The sequence below is a fragment of the Oncorhynchus mykiss genome, chromosome 10 (assembly GCF_013265735.2).
Source record: "Oncorhynchus mykiss isolate Arlee chromosome 10, USDA_OmykA_1.1, whole genome shotgun sequence".
Taxonomy (NCBI): domain Eukaryota; kingdom Metazoa; phylum Chordata; class Actinopteri; order Salmoniformes; family Salmonidae; genus Oncorhynchus; species Oncorhynchus mykiss.
This window is the reverse complement of record NC_048574.1, coordinates 17,341,037-17,360,592: the sequence shown is the minus strand read 5'-3', so window position 1 is coordinate 17,360,592 and position 19,556 is coordinate 17,341,037. Positions and strand designations below refer to the sequence as shown.

Sequence of the window (19,556 nt, the reverse complement as noted above, 5' to 3'; positions counted from 1 at the left end):
GGAAGCACAGCCGAGAGCTGTCCAGTGACAAGAGCTAAACTACTTCTATGCTCGCTTCGAGGCAAATAACACTGAAAAATGCATGAGAGCACCAGCTGTTCCGGAACACTGTGTGATCACACTCTCTGCAGCCAATGTGATTAAGACCTTTAAACAGGTCAACATTAACAAAGCCGCAGGGCCAGACGGATTACCAGGACGTGTACTGCGAACATGCGCTGACCAACTGGCAAGTTTCTTCCCTTACAATTTAAAACTCTCCCTGTCTGAGTCTGTAATACCAACATGTTTTCAGCAGACCACCATAGTCCCTGTTCCCAAGAACACTAAGGTAACCTGCCTAAACGACTCCTGACTCATAGCACTCACGTCTATAGCCATGAAGTGCTTTGAAAGGCTGGTCATGGCTCACATCAACACCATTATCCCAGAAACACTAGACCCACTCTAATTTGCATACCGCCCCAACAGATCCACAGATGATGCAATCTCTATTGCACTCCACACTACCCTTTCCCACCTGGACAAAAGGAGCACCTACAGTTGAAGTTGGAAGTAACATACACCTTAGCCAAATACATTTGGGGGGGGGGGGGGGCAAAATAAATGAATGCACGATAGCGCACGTGCGCAGCCGGTTTGGGTTCCGTGTGATTTCTAACAACATTTTGTTTGCAATTGCTGTGGATTGATAATCTAATTACATTTGTCACTCAGACTGTAATTCCTGTTTTTGGTCTGTTTTTCTTTGCCTTGCTGTTTTCAGAATCCCTTTACATGAAGGGGTTGTGGATTCATCAGTGAAGACTGCTGAGGACAGCAATAATGTTTTGGATACCATTCCATTCACTCTATTGCAGCCATTACACTCCACTCCAGAAATTATTATGAGCTATCCTCCCCTGGTATTCATGCATCAAAATAATGACAGACTAAAGCCAGGGGAAGCTATATCACTATGACAATATTGGTTTTCAAAAAGTTTATTTAGATCTTATTTCTGTCAATCTTTACCCTTGAAAATGAAAGAATAACAAGCAACATAAAACATTTAAAATTCAATGATGCAGAGCATGACTAAGATATGGCACTAATAAAAAGCAGCAGAAACAAATCACAGTATATTCATACAATCAAATTTAACAAAATATGCATATGACCATAAACAATATTCAGGAGCAAGCAATGTAAACATTTCCCCATAAAATTAGATTTGTTCCCCAGGGTAAAAACACAAAAAAATACAGGACTTGTAATCCCAATGAAACCATATACACACACACAAGCATAATAATGTTATGCTTTGCATTGAAAGCTTATGTTATACACTTTCAATGCTAAACCACACATTTCATATATCACAACACTTCCCCTGGCAAAAGATGCTAGCGGATGACACCGAACCCTTTCAAATCTAATCTGAATAGCACTGGTCATATTACTGTGATCAAACATACTGCAAGTAAGAAAACAAGTTTCTCACTTGATAGTAGTAGTACCTCATACAGCACAAGTCACTTTGACGCTTTTAAAACATAGCTGCCTTAAAGAATTTCAAATTATGGTTCTTACAATCATTTCTTTCATGCAATTAAGTAACAGGATCATGAGATTTGGTTAACATCAAGCCGCTAACGTAAGTGACCAGTGAGATTGGTTAGTTGGACATGCAATACTTTTCTATACCTCCATAAGAACTAAACAGTAAACATGGAGCTGGCTAAGAGTTAATGATTGGCGTAGCACGTTACATACAAAGGACTTTATACCTTAGTGAGCCTGGGGTAAATAATTATTCAAATGAGCAGTATGAGGAGAAAATGGCATCTTTGATTTGTCCAATAAGTGGCCTGGCTCATTTGAATCTATTTAAATATACATGTTAACTTCTCATCAAAAGATTATAGTCGTGGTCCAGGCCAACTACATTGCAGACGTTGCACTGCATCAGCCAGTGGTTCTGTGCCCAGATCATAGACTGCACAGTCGAGCATCAGATTGCTATCATATGATGTGGTTAACTGATATGTTAAACACCAATCCAGGCGTTCTGAGATCTGTCATGTGTCTGCAATGTTGTCCGCCTGGAACACGGCCTATAATAGAGTGCATCAACCATCCTGCAGGAAGCCAGTACCCAGGCTGAATGGGGTAAACTTCTGAGCCTGCTGTGCACCAATCTCAGCCACATACAGAGCCCCAGTCTTCAGGTCCAGGTCCACTAGGTGGGGCTTGACGTCTTCAGCCAATTGGATGACACTGACCACCTGGCACTGACCAATCACACCCACAGGTGGAGCCTCCAGTAGGGAGATCTGATTGGTGTTCAGCTGCACCACCACAAAGTACTTCTGGTCTGGTGTCAACCTATGGGGATAATTAATTACACTGAGTGTACAAAACATTAAGGAAACCTTCCTAATATTGAGTTGCAGTTAGCAAAACCAGTGTGTCCATGAAAGATAACAAAATAAGACTGACAGGTAAATATTGGGACTATCACTACCAACCTGACAGAGTAGGGTGCATCCTCATTGAAACAGCTTCCCCATGTTCCAAGCCAGTCTCCAGTCACAGAATTAAACACCTGGATTCGCTTGTTTCCTCTGTCAGCAACCCACACCTACGCAACACCACAACACACACTTACCACAAAATCCAAAGCTTACCATAAACCTCAATCTAGCAGTGTGATTTAATTTGAAACTTTTCTTAAATAATATGCATTATAAAGAGGAGACTACACAGAGTGTATAAAACATTAGAAACACCTTCCTAATATTGAGTTGCACCCACTTTTCCCCTTAGAACAGCCTCAATTTGTCGGGGGATGGACTATAAGGCATCGAAAACGTTACACAGGGATGCTGGCCCATGTTGACTCCAATGCGTCCCACAGTTGTATCAAGTTGGACAGATGTTCTTTGGGTGGTGGACCATTCTTGATACACACAGGAAACTGTTGAGTGTGAAAAACCCTGCAGCATTGCAGTTCTTGACACACAAACCGGTGTGCCTGGCACCTACTACCATACCTCGTTCAAAGGCACTTAAATCTTTTGTCTTGCCCATTCAACCTCTGAATGGCACACATCCATGTCTCAAGGCTTAAAACTCCTCCTTTAACCTGTCTCCTCCCCTTCATCTATACTGATTGAAGTGGATTTAACAGATGACATCTATAAGGTATCATAGCTTTCACCTGGACAGTCGGTGTTAGGTGTTCCTAATGTTTTGTACACTCAGTGTATTTATGTAAAGCCCAGCTTATAAACTCTACTTAAATTAATCGCCTCCTTATTTATTTTACTAGGCAAGTCAGTTAAGAACAAATTCTTATTTACAATGACGGCCTACCCCAGCCAAACCAGGACGACGTTGGGCCAACTGTGCGCCGCCCTATGGGACTCCCAATCACAGCCGGGTGTGATGCAGCAGTGACACCTCGTGCACTGAGATGCAGTGTCTTAGACCGCTGCGCCACTCGGTAGCCCATATAACGCATATAATTGAAGAAAAGTTTCACATTAAATTACACTGCAGTTTACAGTACTTCTTGCACTTTGCACAATTAGTTTGCACTACAAAAATGTCACTATCAATCTGTATCAGGTACAGTTCTATGAAGTTGAGTGAGATGAGACTTGGATTTCAGCTTGTGAAGCATTTCAACCACGAGATGCCTGCTTAGACATCACTTCACAATATTGGACAATAAGGTTTTGAACTTGAAGTTGTCTTTAACACAGCACTGCTTGTACAGCAGAGTCCTGCACAATGTACCTACCCTTTGATAGTTATCTACTGCCACACTATGGGGGATGTAGAACTGTGCAAGGCCCTGGCCCTTCTCTCCGTGCATCCATTGCACCTCCAGGTCTATAGAGAAACCATAGAGTTTATAACATGGATCACACCATGGCTATAGCATTATGTTATTTCAATGGGTAGTATCACCATTTTCTATGAATGGCCATACAAATAGAATTACCAGAACTTTAATGGGAATAGAAATTATATTTTGGCATTTTGGAAGTGTGGCTCTGGCATAGAACGTAATGTTATAACCACAGAATGACATATACAACTTATTCTAGGCTCTCTGTGGTTATAATGTCACCATCACCTTTGGACAGTTTGATGAGGCGGTTGTTAATCCCTCCGTCCCCGTCCACTATGTAGATCTCCCCAGAGCTGTGGACAAAGATTTCAGCGGGCTGGTCAAACTGGAGCGGGTTGACCCCAGAGCCGGCTTCCCCCATTGAGCCCAGGACCTGGAGCAGCTTGCCCGAGGGAGAGTACTGCTTAATGGAGTGACCATACGGGCCTACAACAGATTGGATAGGAAAAATACAGTGGTCACTCAAAACACTGAGACTACAGCAGCGTTCTAAGCAATGAGACTGCAGACAGGTCAAGGAGGCTCATATTTTGGGAAATAGATGAGTGATGAGGTTGTATAAAAACTTTTCTATTAGGCAAGGCACTTTAGCTGGATCCAATGTTTATCAGCCAGATGTGTGTATGACTAACAAAGTAAATACACCGTATTTTGTCAACACTAAAGTGTTTAGTACATAGAATACGTTCACAATAGGGCTTGTTTCAGTTCTGTTGCAAAATGTTGTCCGTTGCGTGTCCTAATGAACACGACCCAGGGCCCGGTTTCCCAAAAGCATCTTAAAAAAACATCTGCCTTTAAAAAGCAACAAATCCCTTTGAAAATGGCCTATGTGGCATCGATATGAGTTAGAAACAGTTATTTTAAGAGTCAAAATTGACTACAAAGTGTAAATAGGATGATTTTGGTCATAAAGTCAGTCTGGTCTAAAACAGAGTTTGGAACATCTGTGTGTCACACTAGGTAAATTATTGCTCTCTATCGAATAGCATAGTCAGTGAGACAGATCTGCCCAGCAGCTCCAACTGTTTACATAAGACAACACTTCGTAAATGTTTTTACTTGAGAAATACTGCACCAAACACCTTAGTTAGATGTACAATTTTGCATCTAAAACATCCTCGACCAAAATGTAAAAATGTATTACAGATTTCATGAGTTCATATATTAATTCTGGGGAATTTGAGGAAGTGAAATCGGCTTCTGCATCTACAGTGTCTCATAGGGAGCAAACTTCATTAACCAAATGCGGAATCAGTCAAGAAACACACCTCTAAGACTGAAATCTAGTTTTCTAATGAGCAATAGAAAAACACGTGCCAATCGACCTGTTCAGGGCTCTTTATGGCTAAATTCATCGTTAGAGCCTTCGTATGACAATCGTTAAATCTCTTGAGTGGTTTCCCAAAATTATCGTTAACGTTGCACTTGAAAACACTCGAATCTGAACCCTACATCAGACCACTTGTAGAACAGCTAAGTGCTTTGTTAGATGCTTTTACGCCCTCCCGCGTCACATGCACAGAAGATCTCTGCTAAACATAGCATGGTTTATCCTTCTCTCTGTGACCTCAATACCTTCAGAACAAAGTTGACTACATATACAAAGTTGCCAATGTCTTTGCAATTGATACAAACAAGCAACATATACAAATATGATTCAAATAAAAACCGAGATGACTGCATTAAAAGATAAAACAAGTAAATTATGTTCAATCAACTGAGTTCTATTTGCTACTTGTAAGCTACGATCTGTAATTTGTCAAAAAATATTAATGGTGCAGCCGAACATGTGCGCAATGTGCAAAATCTGTGATTTAGAGCATTTTTATTGGGTAAGCATTAGAATATTTGCAGCCGTAGATAGTAATATCTCTATAGGAGCTGATACGGCATCAGTATTGTGAAATACAGCGTATTCAGAAAGTATTCAGACCACTTCACTTTTTCCACATTTTGTTACATTACAGATTTATTCATGAATCTACACACAATACCCCATTAAAAAAAAGCAAAAACAGGTTTTTAGAATAGAAAAAAAAACAACGGAAATATCTCACTTTCATAAGTATTCAGACCCTTCTCTCAGTACTTTGTTAAAGCCCCCTTGGCAGTGATTACAGCCTCAAGTCTTCTTGGGTATGACGCTACAAGCTTGGCACACCTATATTTGGGGAGTTTCTCCAATTCTTCTCTGCAGATCATCTCAAGCTCTGTCAGGTTTGATGGGGAGCGTCGCTGCACAGCTATTTTTAGGTTCTCTCCCAGACATGTTTGATAGGGTTGAAGTCCGGGCTATGGCTGGGCCACTCAAAGACATTCAGAGACTCAGAGACTTGTCCTGAAGCCACTCCAGTGTTGTTTTGGCTGTGTGCTTAGGTTCGTTGTCCTGTTGGAAGGTGAACCTTCGCCACAGTCTGAGGTCCTGAGCAGGTTTTCATCAAGGATCTCTGTACGTTGCTCCGTCCATCCTTGCCATCGATCCTGACTAGTCTCCCAGTCCCTGCAGCTGACAAACATCCCCACAGCATGATGCTGCCACCACGCCTCACCGTAGTGATGGTGCCAGGTTTTCTCCAGATGTGACGCTTGGCATTCAGGCCAAAGAGATCTATCTTGAGATGGGAGAACCTATAAGGACAACCATCTCCACAGAGGAACTCTGGAGCTCTTTCAGAGTGACCATCGGGTTCTTGTTTAGGAAGAGTCTTGGCGGTTACAAACTTCTTCCATTTAAGAATGACGGAGGCCACTGTGTTCTTAGGGACTTTCATTGCCTCAGAAATTTTGGGGTTCCCTTCCCCAGATCTGTGCCTCGACAGAATCCTGTCTCGGAGCTCTACGGACAATTCCTTTGACGTCATGGCTTGGTTTTTGCTCTGACATGCACTGTCAACTGTGGCACCTTATACAGACAGGTGTGTGTGCCTTTCCAAATCATGTCCAATCAATTTAATTTACCACAGATGGATTCCAATCAAGTTGTAAAAACATTTCAAGGATGATCAATGGAAACAGGATGCACCTGAGCTCAAATTCAAGTATCATAGCAAAGGGTCTGAATACTTATATACATAAGGTATTTTTTATATATTTTTATAAATTTGCAGACATTTCTAAAAACCTGTTTTGCTTTGTCATTATGGGATATTGTGTGTAGGTTGATGAGGAAAATGTTTTATTTAATCCATTGTAGAATAAGGCTTTAATGTAACAAAATGTGGAAAAAGTGAAGGGGTCTGAATACTTTCCGAATGCACTGTAATTACAATGTTGAGGAAAGAGCTGAATGAAGCTGATCCGAAAGCAGCACTCCCTTTCGATCCTATCAGTATCGACACATACTCCAACGACGCACTTAGCAACCGTTCTCTCTGCATGGTGTTTTGGGAAACGCATGCTACATCTTCGACCGTTGTAGGAAAGGTGCATCGTTACACTCATAAGCTTAAGTTCCATCTCTATTGGGAAACCGGGCCTAGATCTGCTGTGAGGCCTCACCGTTTCCTACGTCCGTGACCCACACGGTGGGGTTGGTGGCGGCGTCGGCCAAAAATATCCCATGGGGCATCTCCAGGGTGCTCGTGTTCCAGGCCTGTAGGAACTCTCCGTCTGTTGTGAACACCAGCACCTTTGGAACCGTCTCACCTCTCTGGGACATAGAAGTTTGGTTATTTAATACCTAATATCCTACATTGTCATCTATTTTGTACAGCACATCTGTACTCAGCACTGTTTTTACAATGACAATGTTATGTTAATCTGTTTTTTTAAGCCTTGCTTTTTCTTTTCCCTTTGTCTCTTTAAGTTTTGTATCATAACACCATTGGTTTTAAATCAAATACAGGACTTCAAGATAACATACTGACCTGTGCAACATATACCACACCGGCATACTGGTTGACAGCCACTCCAAATACCTCGCCGCTGAAAAGCTCGGGATATTTGGGCCAGTTGATATCCAATTTGTACAGTGGTCGTCCAAGAAGTCTGTAATCTGGTTTTAGGCCAGATGTTTCCGATTGCTGCCAAAGAAACAAAACATTGCCTTATGCATTCTAATGGGAAATTATTTGATTAGGGCTAATTATTTTACTGTATTTGATTACTGTTGATATGGATTGATATGTAATAAACTTGCTGGTACAGTGCCTTCAGAAAAAGCTCTTTCCACATTTTGTTGTGTTACAGGGTGGAATTAGAATTGATTTAATTGTCATTTTTTTAGTCAACGATCTACACAAAATACTCTAATGTGAAAGTAGAATATATTTTTTTATACATGTTAGAATTTATGAAATATAAAATACTAATATTGATAAAAAAAAGTTAGGTCAATACATGTTATAATCACCTTTGGCAGCGATTACAGCTGTGAGTCTTTCTGGGTAAGTCTAAGAGCTTTGCGCACCTGGATTGTACAATATTTGTACATTATTCTTTTTAAGTTCTTCAAGCTCTGTCAAGTTGGTTGTTGATCATTGCTATACAGCCATTTCCAAGTCTTGCCATAGATTTTCAAGTCGATTTAAGTCAAAACTGTAACTAGACCTCTCAGGAAAATTCATTGTCGTCTTGGTAAGCAACTCCAGTGTATATTTGGTCTTGAATTTTAGCTTATTGTCCTGCTGGAAGGTGAATTTGTCTCCCAGTGTCTGTTGGAAAGCAGACTGAACCAGGTTTTCCACTAGGATTTTGCCTGTGCTTAGCTCTATTCCGTTTCTTTTAATCCTCAAAAACTCCCTAGTCCTTGCTTATGACAAGCATACCCATAACATGATACAGCCACCACCATGCTTGAAAATATGAAGAATGGTACTCAGTGATGTGTTGTATTTGCCCCAAAGATAATGCTTTGTATTCAGGACATTACTTCGTCAATTTTTTTGCAGTTTTACTTAAGTGCATTATTGCAAATAGGATGCCTGATTTTGAATATTTTTTATTCTGTACAGGCTTCGTTCTTTTCAAGCTGTCATTTAGGTTAGTATGGAGTAACTACAATCCTCAGTTCTCTCTTATCAGTCATTAAACTCTATAACTGTTTTAAAGTCACCATTGGCCTCATGAAGAAATCACTGAGCGATTTCCTTCCTCTCTGGCAACTGCGTTAGGAAGGACGCCTATATCTTTGTAGTGTCTGGATGCATTGCTACACCATCCAAAGTGTAATTAATACACAAAATGTTGTCATAATATATGCACAAACTGTTTCTGCTGGAAAGCAAGCAGTCGCCATCACCCTGCCGTGACGTTTTGATAAACGTTTAAATCTCTCTAGTACAAGGTGATTTATCAATATATTCACTTGTATTTACCCCCCTAAAATGAAATACTAATTAGCTGCTAATGTGGCTATCATTAAGAACCATAAATACCATGATTTGGAAGAGACTGCTGAATTGAGGCAAAGGTAAGAATATCTGAATTATCTAAATATAGTAATTAATAAATTAGCTACATTTCTTTAAATTGACAATTCTGTTAACTGTCTTGCGCAAGTTTTAAATTTACATAATACCTGTTAGCAAAGGTGTCAGCTTGAGATGACATGCATGCCTACTTTGATGCGAATTAGCATTTTCGAATTTGAGATTAAATAGAGCCGAATATATTGATAAAAGTCACCTTGCCCGAGAGAGAGATTTACATGGTTATCAAAATGTCACGCCAGGGTCAGTCTACACAAAACACAGCCCTTACTTGAAGTGTTTCTAAAATCCTCTATGGATAAAATGAATGCTGGAAAACGATTGGAACCATTTCCCTGTTTGGCCGCAAGGTTTAATGGGTATTATGACACCTCCACTGTGGGGTTTTATACTGTACTGTCTTTGGGCTTGTTCTACATTGCAGCCGACTGATTCATCTCCAAATCATTTTGCACAATAATGAACTACCCATTATTATTTATAGATCAGTCAGTCACCATTTACCCACAGTACATCATTGATTTGATTGCCTCAAATAGGGCCTTTACCACAACCCATCCCGTTGTTCAACTGGTCGTTCAGTACAAAGACGTACTGAATGCAGACCAGTATTTTGACAGGGTATCTTATGAACAAGACAGACAGGAAGGATCCTGTTCTAAAACAGACAGTTCTTAACAGGGTTTTAAGTGAGAAATAATTGTGTAATCTATGTATTAGAGCACATATGACAAGTAACTATTGATTCTGGCAACTGTTAGCTAACTCAACAAGGGCAAGGAAGGATATGATGCTGACAGTCAGCAAAACAGGTAAGTCAATACCATAAAAAAACTATTGAAAGGAGCTACGTACCTGTGAATTTATTGAACCATATAATACCACCATAAGCAGAAAAAGTGTCCCCATGGTCGTCACTATTAAACACAAATGATTTCGTCTTTTCATGGGGAAACCTTGAAGGTTAACAATCAAATATATCGGGCGCTTCCACCCAACCTAGCACCTTTGAATCAGACGAAAAGACTAACGCCACTTCCTATTTTGATCACATGACGATGTTCGTGGTTGAGGTCACGTGGTCTTGGGTACATTTTGTCTGAGAGGTTTTTTTTCTCCATACGTAGCCAGTCTACTAGCTAGAAGTGGTCAAGTCTTTTACATTAGGTCTTGCAAAAATGTCCAAACTACAGTTGTTGAATGGGTTTCTTACCAAGCGACTAACCGCGGTTGCTGTGGAGATATACGTAGAAGTAGAAAAAACGATAACAGAATACCAGGACGAAATTTCCAATTCAAAGGAGGAGATCAAGCGTTTACGACGGCTGCTTGATTTGGTTTTCAATCCGGAGATAAAATTACATCGATCAGGTTTGTAGCAACTACTGTGTCGAGTCATGGTTTGAAGCATGTAATTTAGGCTACGACCCTAATGGCCAAAATTACCGTTTATCGTACTATGGTTGCGGCCATGGGGAGAAAGTGGGATTGGGAATAACGGTTTCCCAAACATAGTCCCTGTAAACCGAGGTAAAGACAGTTTCAGGTTGGATATTCGCCTGTAGTTTTCCTTACGTCCACCAACAGCAGTTAGGGACCATCAACATAGTGACAAATCAAATTTGTCAAATTTCAATAGCTCTTTAACCATTACTCCTAACACTTTCAAAATTGGTTGTAGCTAACCGGATGACACAGGCACACATTGCACACCCTATAGTTTGTCCATTTTCATCTCACATGATTTTACATGAATTTTTCAAAATGTAAACCTTCAATAGCTCCTTGGTCATGTGACCTAGTGACTTCAAACACGTTTCAGAATGTCCACTCAGTGGCCCTACACATTGCACACCCTTTAGTTTGTCTATTTTCATCTCACATGGTTTTACATTGAAGCCAGTTGAGATCAAGTTCTCATTTACAACTGTGACCTGGCCAAGATAAAGCAAAGCAGTGTGACACAAACACAGAATTACACATGGAATAAACAAACGTACAGTCAACACAATATAAAAGTCTATAAAGTGTGTGCAAATGAAGTAAGATTAGGGAGGTAAAGCAATAAAGTCCGTAGTGGTGAAATAATTACAATTTCGCAAATTAACACTGGAGTGAGATGTGCAGAAGATGAATGTGCAAGTAGAGATACTGTGGTGCAAATGAGCACAAAAAAAGAAGAGAAAATATATAAAATATATAGCAATATGGGGATCAGGTAGTTGGATGGGCTATGTACAGGTGCGGCCGGTGTAAGCTGCTCTGATAGCTGATGCTTAAAGATAGTGTGGGAGTGGCCTCCCGGGTGGCGCAGTGGTTAAGGGCGCTGATTTTAATATTAAATGACCCATATCACAACCCTCATACCTCTTCACAAAAATGTACCTAAATCAATTTTGGAAAAAGGATTTTACTCACAAAATAACTTATTTTCCCAGCTAGAGATAGTAGGCAATGCATCAAATAACTATTTATCAGAAAAACTTACCCTCAAATGCAAAATTGCATTTTGTAAGTTGTCTGCTGGTGTCTTGTGAATACACTAAAATATCCAGTTATCCGGTTGTAAACTGCGTTCTAATACTCAACGTAGAAGGATTTGTCTTAATGTACAGTATATGAAAGTGATGCTATGAAAAGGATTCTTTCATGTTATCAAGCTCACTGTGACCTTCAAATCACGGCCTATTACTGTAATTAAAAAGAGCATATGAAACACTGTTTTTCATAAGGCCTACCTGTGCTCCTTCCTTTAAGCACCTCTGTTTGAACACCTCTTGTCCTTGATCCATACCACATACAGCCATTTGCGGATCTTTTCAGTGTCCATGTGAAAGATAGTTATCGCGAGGATGGAACATTTTGTTGACTTAATTATTATTTTTTAATACTCATGTAAAATGAAGGCCTGCAAAGCTTACATATTTAATTCTAATAGCATGATATGAAAGGAGACAAACATCAGAGCGTGCGATATGAAGGTATAGTCAGTGGACATTCTGAACCTTGTTTGAGGTCAGTATGTCACATGACCAAGGAGCTATTGAAATTCTACATTGAGAAATTCATGTAAAACCCTGTAAGATGAAAATGGACAATCTAAAGGGTGTGCAATGTGTAGGCCCACTGAGTGGACATTCTGAACCTTGTTTGAAGTCACACATTCAACGAACATCTCTGGAGAGACCTAAAAACAGCTGTGCAGCAATGCTCCCTATCCAACCTGACAGAGCTTGAGAGGCTCTGCAGAGAACAATGGGAGAAACTCACGAAGTACAGGTGTGCCAAGCTTGTAGTGTCATACTCAAGAAGACATGAGGCTGTAATCGCTGCCAAATGTGCTTAAACCAAGTACTGAGTAAAGGGTCTGAATACTTATGTGAATGTGATTTCTGTTTTTATTGTTAATACATTTGCAAACATTTCTAAAAACCTGTTTTTGCTTTGTCATTATGGGGTATTGTGTGTAGATTGAGCAATTTCATCAACTTTAGAATAAGGCTTTAACGTAACAAAATGTGGAAGACGTCAAGGGGTCTGAATACTTTCCATGTACTATACATTTATTTTTTATTTTTTACAAGTTCTCATTTACAACTGCGACCTGGCCAAGATTAAGCAAAGCAGTGCGACAAAAAGCAACAAGAGTTACACATGGGAGAAACAAATATACAGTCAATAACACAATAGAAAAATCTATATACAGTGTGTGCAAATGGAGTAAGGAGGTTAGGCAATAAATAGGCTAATAGTAGCGAAGTAATTACAATTTAGCAAATTAACGAGTGATTGATGTGCAAGTAGAAATACTGGTGTGCAAAACAAGTTAATAAAAACAATATGGGGATGAGGTAGGTAGTTGGATGGGCTGTGTACAGCTGTAGCGATCGGCAAGCTGCTCAGATAGCTGATGCTTAAAGTTAGTGAGGGAGATATGTCTCCAACTTGAGCAATTTTTGCAATTCGTTCCAATCATTGGCAGCAGAGAACTGGAAGGAAAGGCGGTCAAATTAGGTGTTGGCTTTGGGGATGACCAGTGAGATATGCCTGCTGGAGCACATGCTACAGGTGGGTGTTGTTATGGTGAGCAGTGAGCTGAGATAAGGCAGAGCTTTACCTTGCAAAAACTTATAGATGACCTGGAGCCAGTGGGTCTGGTGATGAATATGTAGCGAGGGCCAGCCGACGAGAGCATACAGGTTGCAGTGGTGGGTGGTACAGTGGGGCAAAAAAGTATTTAGTCAGCCACCAATTGTGCAAGTTCTTCCACTTAAAAAGATGAGGCCTGTAATTTTCATTATAGGTACACTTCAACTATGACAGACAAAATGAAAAGAAAAAAAATCCATAAAATCACATTGTAGGATTTTTAATGAATTTATTTGCAAATTATGGTGGAAAATAAGTATTTGGTCAATAACAAAAGTTTCTCAATACTTGTATATACCCTGTGTTGGCAATGACAGGGGTCAAATGTTTTCTGTAAGTCTTCACAAGGTTTTCACACACTGTTGCTGGTATTTTGGCCCATTCCTCCATGCAGATCTCCTCTAGAGCAGTGATGTTTTGGGGCTGTTGCTGGGCAACACGGACTTTCAACTCCCTCCAAAGATTTTCTATGGGGTTGCAATCTGGAGATTGGCTAGGCCACTCCAGGACCTTGAAAAGCTTCTTACGAAGCCACTCCTTTGTTGCCCGGGCGGTGTGTTTGAGATGATTGTCATGCTGAAAGACCCAGCCACAATGCTCTTGCTGATGGAAGGAGGTTTTCACTCAAAAAAAAAAAAAAAAAGAAGTCTCATCGCGCACTAGCGACTCCTGTGGCGGGCCAGGCGCAGTGCACACTAGCCAGGTCACCAGGTGCACGGTGTTTCTTCTGACACATTGGTGCGGCTGGCTTCCGGGTTGGATGCGGGGGGCAGTATTTGGTGACGGGGCAGCATTTTCACTTCCGGATGAAATGCATGCCCAAATTCAACTGCCTGCTACTTATCCCCAGAAGATAAGATTGGCATATTATTAGTATGATAATAACATATGATTTGGATAGAAAACACTGAAGTTTCTAAAACTGTTTGAATCATGTCTGAGTATAACAGAACTTATTTAGCACAGACGACAAACCATTCAGATGTTTATTTTATAGGTCACTCTTTTCAAATGGGTTTTCTTTGGGAATCCAGATTTATAAGGGACCTTCTTGCAGTTCCTAGCGCTTCCACTGGATGTCAACAGTCTTTAGAAATTGGTTGAGGTTATTCCTTTGTGTAATGAAGAAGTATGGGACATATTGGAGTGCCATCAAAAGAAGCTCGTCAAAGGTAAAGCATGAATTATATTTTTATATCTGCGTTTTGTGTCGCACCTGCAGGGTTGAAATATGGTTTCTCTCTTTGTTTACAGAGGTGCCATCCTCAGATAATAGCATTGTTTTCTTTCTCCGAAAAGCCTTTTTGAAATCTGACATGTTGGCTGGATTCACAACAAGTGTTACGAATCCCTTTTGGCCCGACAGTCTAGGAGGGGAGGGGGGGGGGGGGGGGGGGGGGGGTGGTAATGAGACCCGTAACATAACTCACGCAATTTATAATAGTGACAAGGTAAAAGTGAGAACGAACTAACCACGACTACTGAAATCTACCGTCAAACTCAGGGTTTATTGGAAAACACACTGGGGGGAGCAGGAAAAGGGGCTGAGCTGGACCCAAGGAAAGAAATAAGTATTCAAAAACACCCCTAAGCTAGACTAGCCTATTTCAACAACAGCTAACTAACCAAAAAAATACAGTGGGTGATCTGCCCAGTTCTAACTAGTGTATTTAACAAAGTTTACCTACGGGTAGTGTATGCCCATGGGTGACTTGTCTTGGTTCCCACCAGCAAACAAACACCATAACCAAAAACAATACTCACAGGTGAGGACAAAGTGATATGAAGGTGCTCAATACATAAAGAGTGAAACAGAGAGATCTACAGACATGGCATTTACAGAGAGATTGAGCTCCAGAGCAAACAACTGACAGGGTTTTTAAACCAAGGGAAAGGAACTGTGATTGGGTAGGAAACAGGAGGAGGTGTGTCTTCTGATTGATGATTGATTGGTGACTGATTGGGGAGTGATGATTTTCACCTGTGAGGGGAGAAGGAGAGAAAAGAAACACACACACACACAGGATACTTGTATCCATAACAACAAGTGTAGCTTTAATTTTGCTATCTTGCATGTGTGATTTAATGACATTTTGATTTTTATAGTAATTTATTTGAATTTGGCACTCTGCATTTTCCCTGGCTTTTGGCCAGGTGGGACGCGTCCCACATATCCCAGAGAGGTTTTTAAGAACGCATGGCTTTCGGCCTTCGTCTCTCCCGAGCCCATATGGGAGTTGTAGCGATGAGATAAGATAGTAACTACTAACAATTGGATACCACGAAAAGGGGGTAAAATGTAAAAAAAAATTAAGAATGGTGTCGTCTGCGTAGAGGTGGATCAAGGAATCACTCGCAGCAAGAGTGGCGACATTGATATATACAGAGAAAAGAGTCGGCCCGAGAATTGAACTTTGTGGCACCCCCATTGATACTGCCAGAGGTCCGTCCATCATGCCCTCCGATTTGACACACTGAACTTGGTGAAGTTGGTGAACCAGGCGAGTCAGTCATTTGAGAAACCAAGGCTGTTGAATCTGCCGATAAGAATACGGTGATTGACAGAGTCGAAAGCCTTGACCAGGTTGATGAATACGGCTGCGCAGTATTATCTTTTATCGATGGCGGTTATGATATCGTTTAGTACCTTTTGCGTGGCTGAGGTGCACCCGTGACCACCTCGGAAACTGGATTGCACAGCGGAGAAGGTACGGTGGGATTCGAAATGGTCAGTGATCTGTTTGTTAACTTGGCTTTCAAAATAATTTAGAAAGGCAGTGCAGGATGGATATAGGTCTGTAACAGTTTGGGTCTAGAGTGTCACCCTCTTTTGAAGAGGGGGATGACCGCGGCAGCTTTTCAATCTTTAGGAATCTCGGACGATACGAAAGAGAGGTTGTACATACTAGTAATAAGGGTTGCAACAATGGAGGCGGATCATTTTAGAGAGGGTCTAGATTGTCTAGCCCAGCTGATTTGTACCGGTCCAGGTTTTGCAGCTTTTTCAGATAGCAGCTCTTTCTGTAGTGTGTTACTAATGGTTTTCTTTGAGACTGTGGTCCCAGCCTTCTTCAGGTCATTGACCAGGTCCTGCTGTGTAGTTCTGGGCTGATCCCTCACCTTCCTCATGATCATTGATGCCCCACGAGGTAAGATCTTGCATGGAACCCCAGACCGAGAGTGATTGACCGTCATCTTGAACTTCTTCCATTTTCTAATAATTGCGCCAACAGTTGTTGCCTTCTCACCAAGCTGCTTGCCTATTGTCCTGTAGCCCATCCCTGCCTTGTGCAGGTCTACAATTTAACCCCTGATGTCCTTACACAGCTCTCTGGTCTTGGCCATTGTGGAGAGGTTGGAGTCTGTTTGATTGAGTGTGTGGACAGTTGTCTTTTACACAGGTAATGAGTTCAAACAGGTGCAGGTAATGAGTGGAGAACAGGAGGGCTTCTTAGAGAAAAACTAACAGGTTATGGACGAAGCAGCTGCCGTACCAGGCGGTGATACAGCCCGACAGTATGCTCTCGATTGTGTGTTTTTGGTGACAAGCCGGTGTCCAAAAATGCAGATTACCGATTGTTATGAAAACTTGAAATTGGCCCTAATTAATCGGCCATTCCGATTAATCGGTTGACCTCTAGCAAATACTGTGTGGGTGATTTAAAAGATGAAAAAGGTCCACACTCCAGTCCAATTGGTGGCTGTAATGCACTTTCAAGTTCGTTGCCAACTGCCATAAAACATTTGAAGAAATTATTCAAAGAAAACTAACAAGGTTTAGCTTTTTAACAGTGGATAAATTGTTGGAGTACACACAATTTTGTAGGACTTAAAATGGATAACAATTTATACTAGTATCCAGCAAAAAAAAAAGCAACAAAGCTAGCTAAATGTTCTTGAATGGTTTTTCATGTGTGTTTTCAACCTGTCCCCAAATTTATATAGTTGGTTCACAGTTGGTTTTGATATTTTGATGGGGATAGACAAAATCAACACTCGCACGATGGCGCACACAGACACATGTGCGGAGCCTGGTTTGGTCAGCATATTAACCTGTCCCCAAATTAATATAGTTGGTTCACAGTTGGTTTTGATATTTTGATGGGGATAGACAAAATCAACACTCGCACGATGGCGCACACAGACGTGCGGAGCCTGGTTTGGTCAGCATATTAGTCATTTTGTCAACATTTGGACACTGAAAGTACCATTTAGCTAGCCATCAGCATGCCGCAGACTAGGCTAGCAACAGCTGGCCCATGGCATTTTCCAGAAAGAGCATTGGGTTGTGGATTTTGTCATTGATTTGAGCGCCAACAGAGTTTCAAATCTTTTTTCAATAGGTATTTTCCAAGCTTGTTACAGTAAAGAAATAAAAAGTGGTGTTCACAATGTTTAACGTATTAGCGTTATTTAAATTGTAGGACTTAGTCGTTTTGAGTGTAGAATGATGGAAGATCAGGCAACAGAGGCTTCAAGGTTCTCTGGGAGAATCCGATAAAAAGGCATGCGGTCAGACTGCTCCCAACTCAAAGCAACCATGCGTCTATCCAGTATAAATGGACTGTAAGTGTACCAACTAACCATGTAAGACAATGGTTAAGGAATTAATAGTTTTTGAAAGATTCTTCTTTCCTATCCTTTTCTCCAGACCTCCATCAGCTCTGTCTCCCAGAAGAGGTCCCACTTGAACAGCAGCAGTGGAGCCCCAGTCTGAAGCAGGAGAATCCAGAGCCCACACAAGTTAAAGAGGAACATGAGGAACTCTGGACCAGTCAGGGGGGAGAGCAGCTTAAAGAAATAGAGTCTGATACCAAAGAATTCATATTTACTCCTGCTTCTGTCGAAAATCAGGGCCCACCTCAGCCCTCACATCTTTTCCAAATGCAAATTGTGGAGTCCCCTACCAGTACAACTAAAGAGATCAAGATGAAACCAAGTCACATTGGTGAAAACCCTTGTCTTGTTTGTGGCAAATGTTTCAACTGTAAATCTGCTCTGGAAAGGCATATGAGGGCCCATACTGGGGAGAAACCTTATTGCTGCAGTGAATGTGGCAAATGCTTTAGTCAGATCGGACATCTGACAGTGCATATGAGGGGACACACAGGGGAGAAACCGTTTAGGTGTAATATTTGTGGCAAACTGTTTTATTGGGAATCTGATCTGAAAAGGCATAAGAGGACCCATACCGGGGAGAAACCTTATGGCTGCAATGAATGTGGCAAATGCTTCCGTCAGATAGGACATCTGACTGTGCATATGAGGCGACACTCAGGGGAGAAACCACACAAGTGTCCTCTGTGCAGAAAATGTTTTACCACAGCATTTCAATTAAGATTACACACAGCAAGTCATACAGGGGAGAAACGGTATTGCTGTCAATATTGTGGTAAATGCTTCAACCAGAAAATAAGTCTGACTAAACATTTGAGTGCACACACAGGGGAGAAATTAAAGTAGTGCAAGGAATGGCAAATCCTTCAGGAAGAAGGGAACTCTGAGCAACCATATGAGGCATCACACACCGGAGCAAATAATGCAGCAACTTTTTCAACCTGAGTGGAAAACTGACAATTTGATTATTCACACTGGAGAGAACAATATACAGTGGGTATAAAAAAGTATTCACTCCTTTTGACTTTTTCAGATTGTGTTATGTGGGGTTGAAATGCTGGCCTGCCTCTCTAACACCTAGGTTACCTGCCGTCCCATTTGTTGCCATTTGTTCCATTGTTTACGTTGGTTCTTGGTGTCTGTTTCTTTTATGGTATGCACGCTGTACAGTAAGCTCACCACTTTGCTGTAATCAGATAACTGTGGACATTATTTCATTAAGGAAAGAAATGCATATTTCCTTTATTCTCTCTGACGGTGTCAAATGACCATGCTGAAATATATTCAAGCTGTGAAAGTGTAAGGACATTTTCTGAGTGATTTATAATCAATAAATGTACCATATTAAACATTGAATAAGGAATACATTTTTTGTGAAAGATTATTTTCCTATCCTCTGCAGACCTCAAGCGGGTCTCTCTCCTAGTCTCTGCAGAGGATGTTCCCCCTTAGCATCA

The 19,556-nt window shown here is 41.0% G+C and overlaps 1 protein-coding gene across 3 annotated transcripts; it reads right to left on the bottom strand.

The window, feature by feature from the left end:
• Positions 1 to 967: 967 nt before the first annotated feature.
• On the bottom strand, positions 968 to 15,202 carry LOC110533429 (NHL repeat-containing protein 3). Of its 3 annotated transcripts, XM_036989814.1 has the most exons (8): positions 15,171 to 15,202; positions 13,451 to 13,487; positions 7,771 to 7,926; positions 7,403 to 7,553; positions 4,127 to 4,327; positions 3,788 to 3,879; positions 2,511 to 2,623; positions 968 to 2,367 (listed from the first exon to the last, which is right to left on the bottom strand). In XM_036989814.1, the coding sequence occupies exons 1-8, from the start codon at positions 15,185 to 15,187 to the stop codon at positions 2,112 to 2,114; spliced, it is 1,023 nt and encodes a 340-aa protein (XP_036845709.1). In that variant the 5' UTR covers positions 15,188 to 15,202; the 3' UTR covers positions 968 to 2,111. The 3 variants fall into 3 exon arrangements, with proteins under 3 accessions (XP_036845709.1, XP_036845708.1, XP_021473299.1); XM_036989813.1 differs by lacking the exons at positions 13,451 to 13,487; positions 15,171 to 15,202 and adding an exon at positions 10,547 to 10,852; XM_021617624.2 differs by lacking the exons at positions 13,451 to 13,487; positions 15,171 to 15,202 and adding an exon at positions 10,189 to 10,481.
• Positions 15,203 to 19,556: the final 4,354 nt, after the last annotated feature.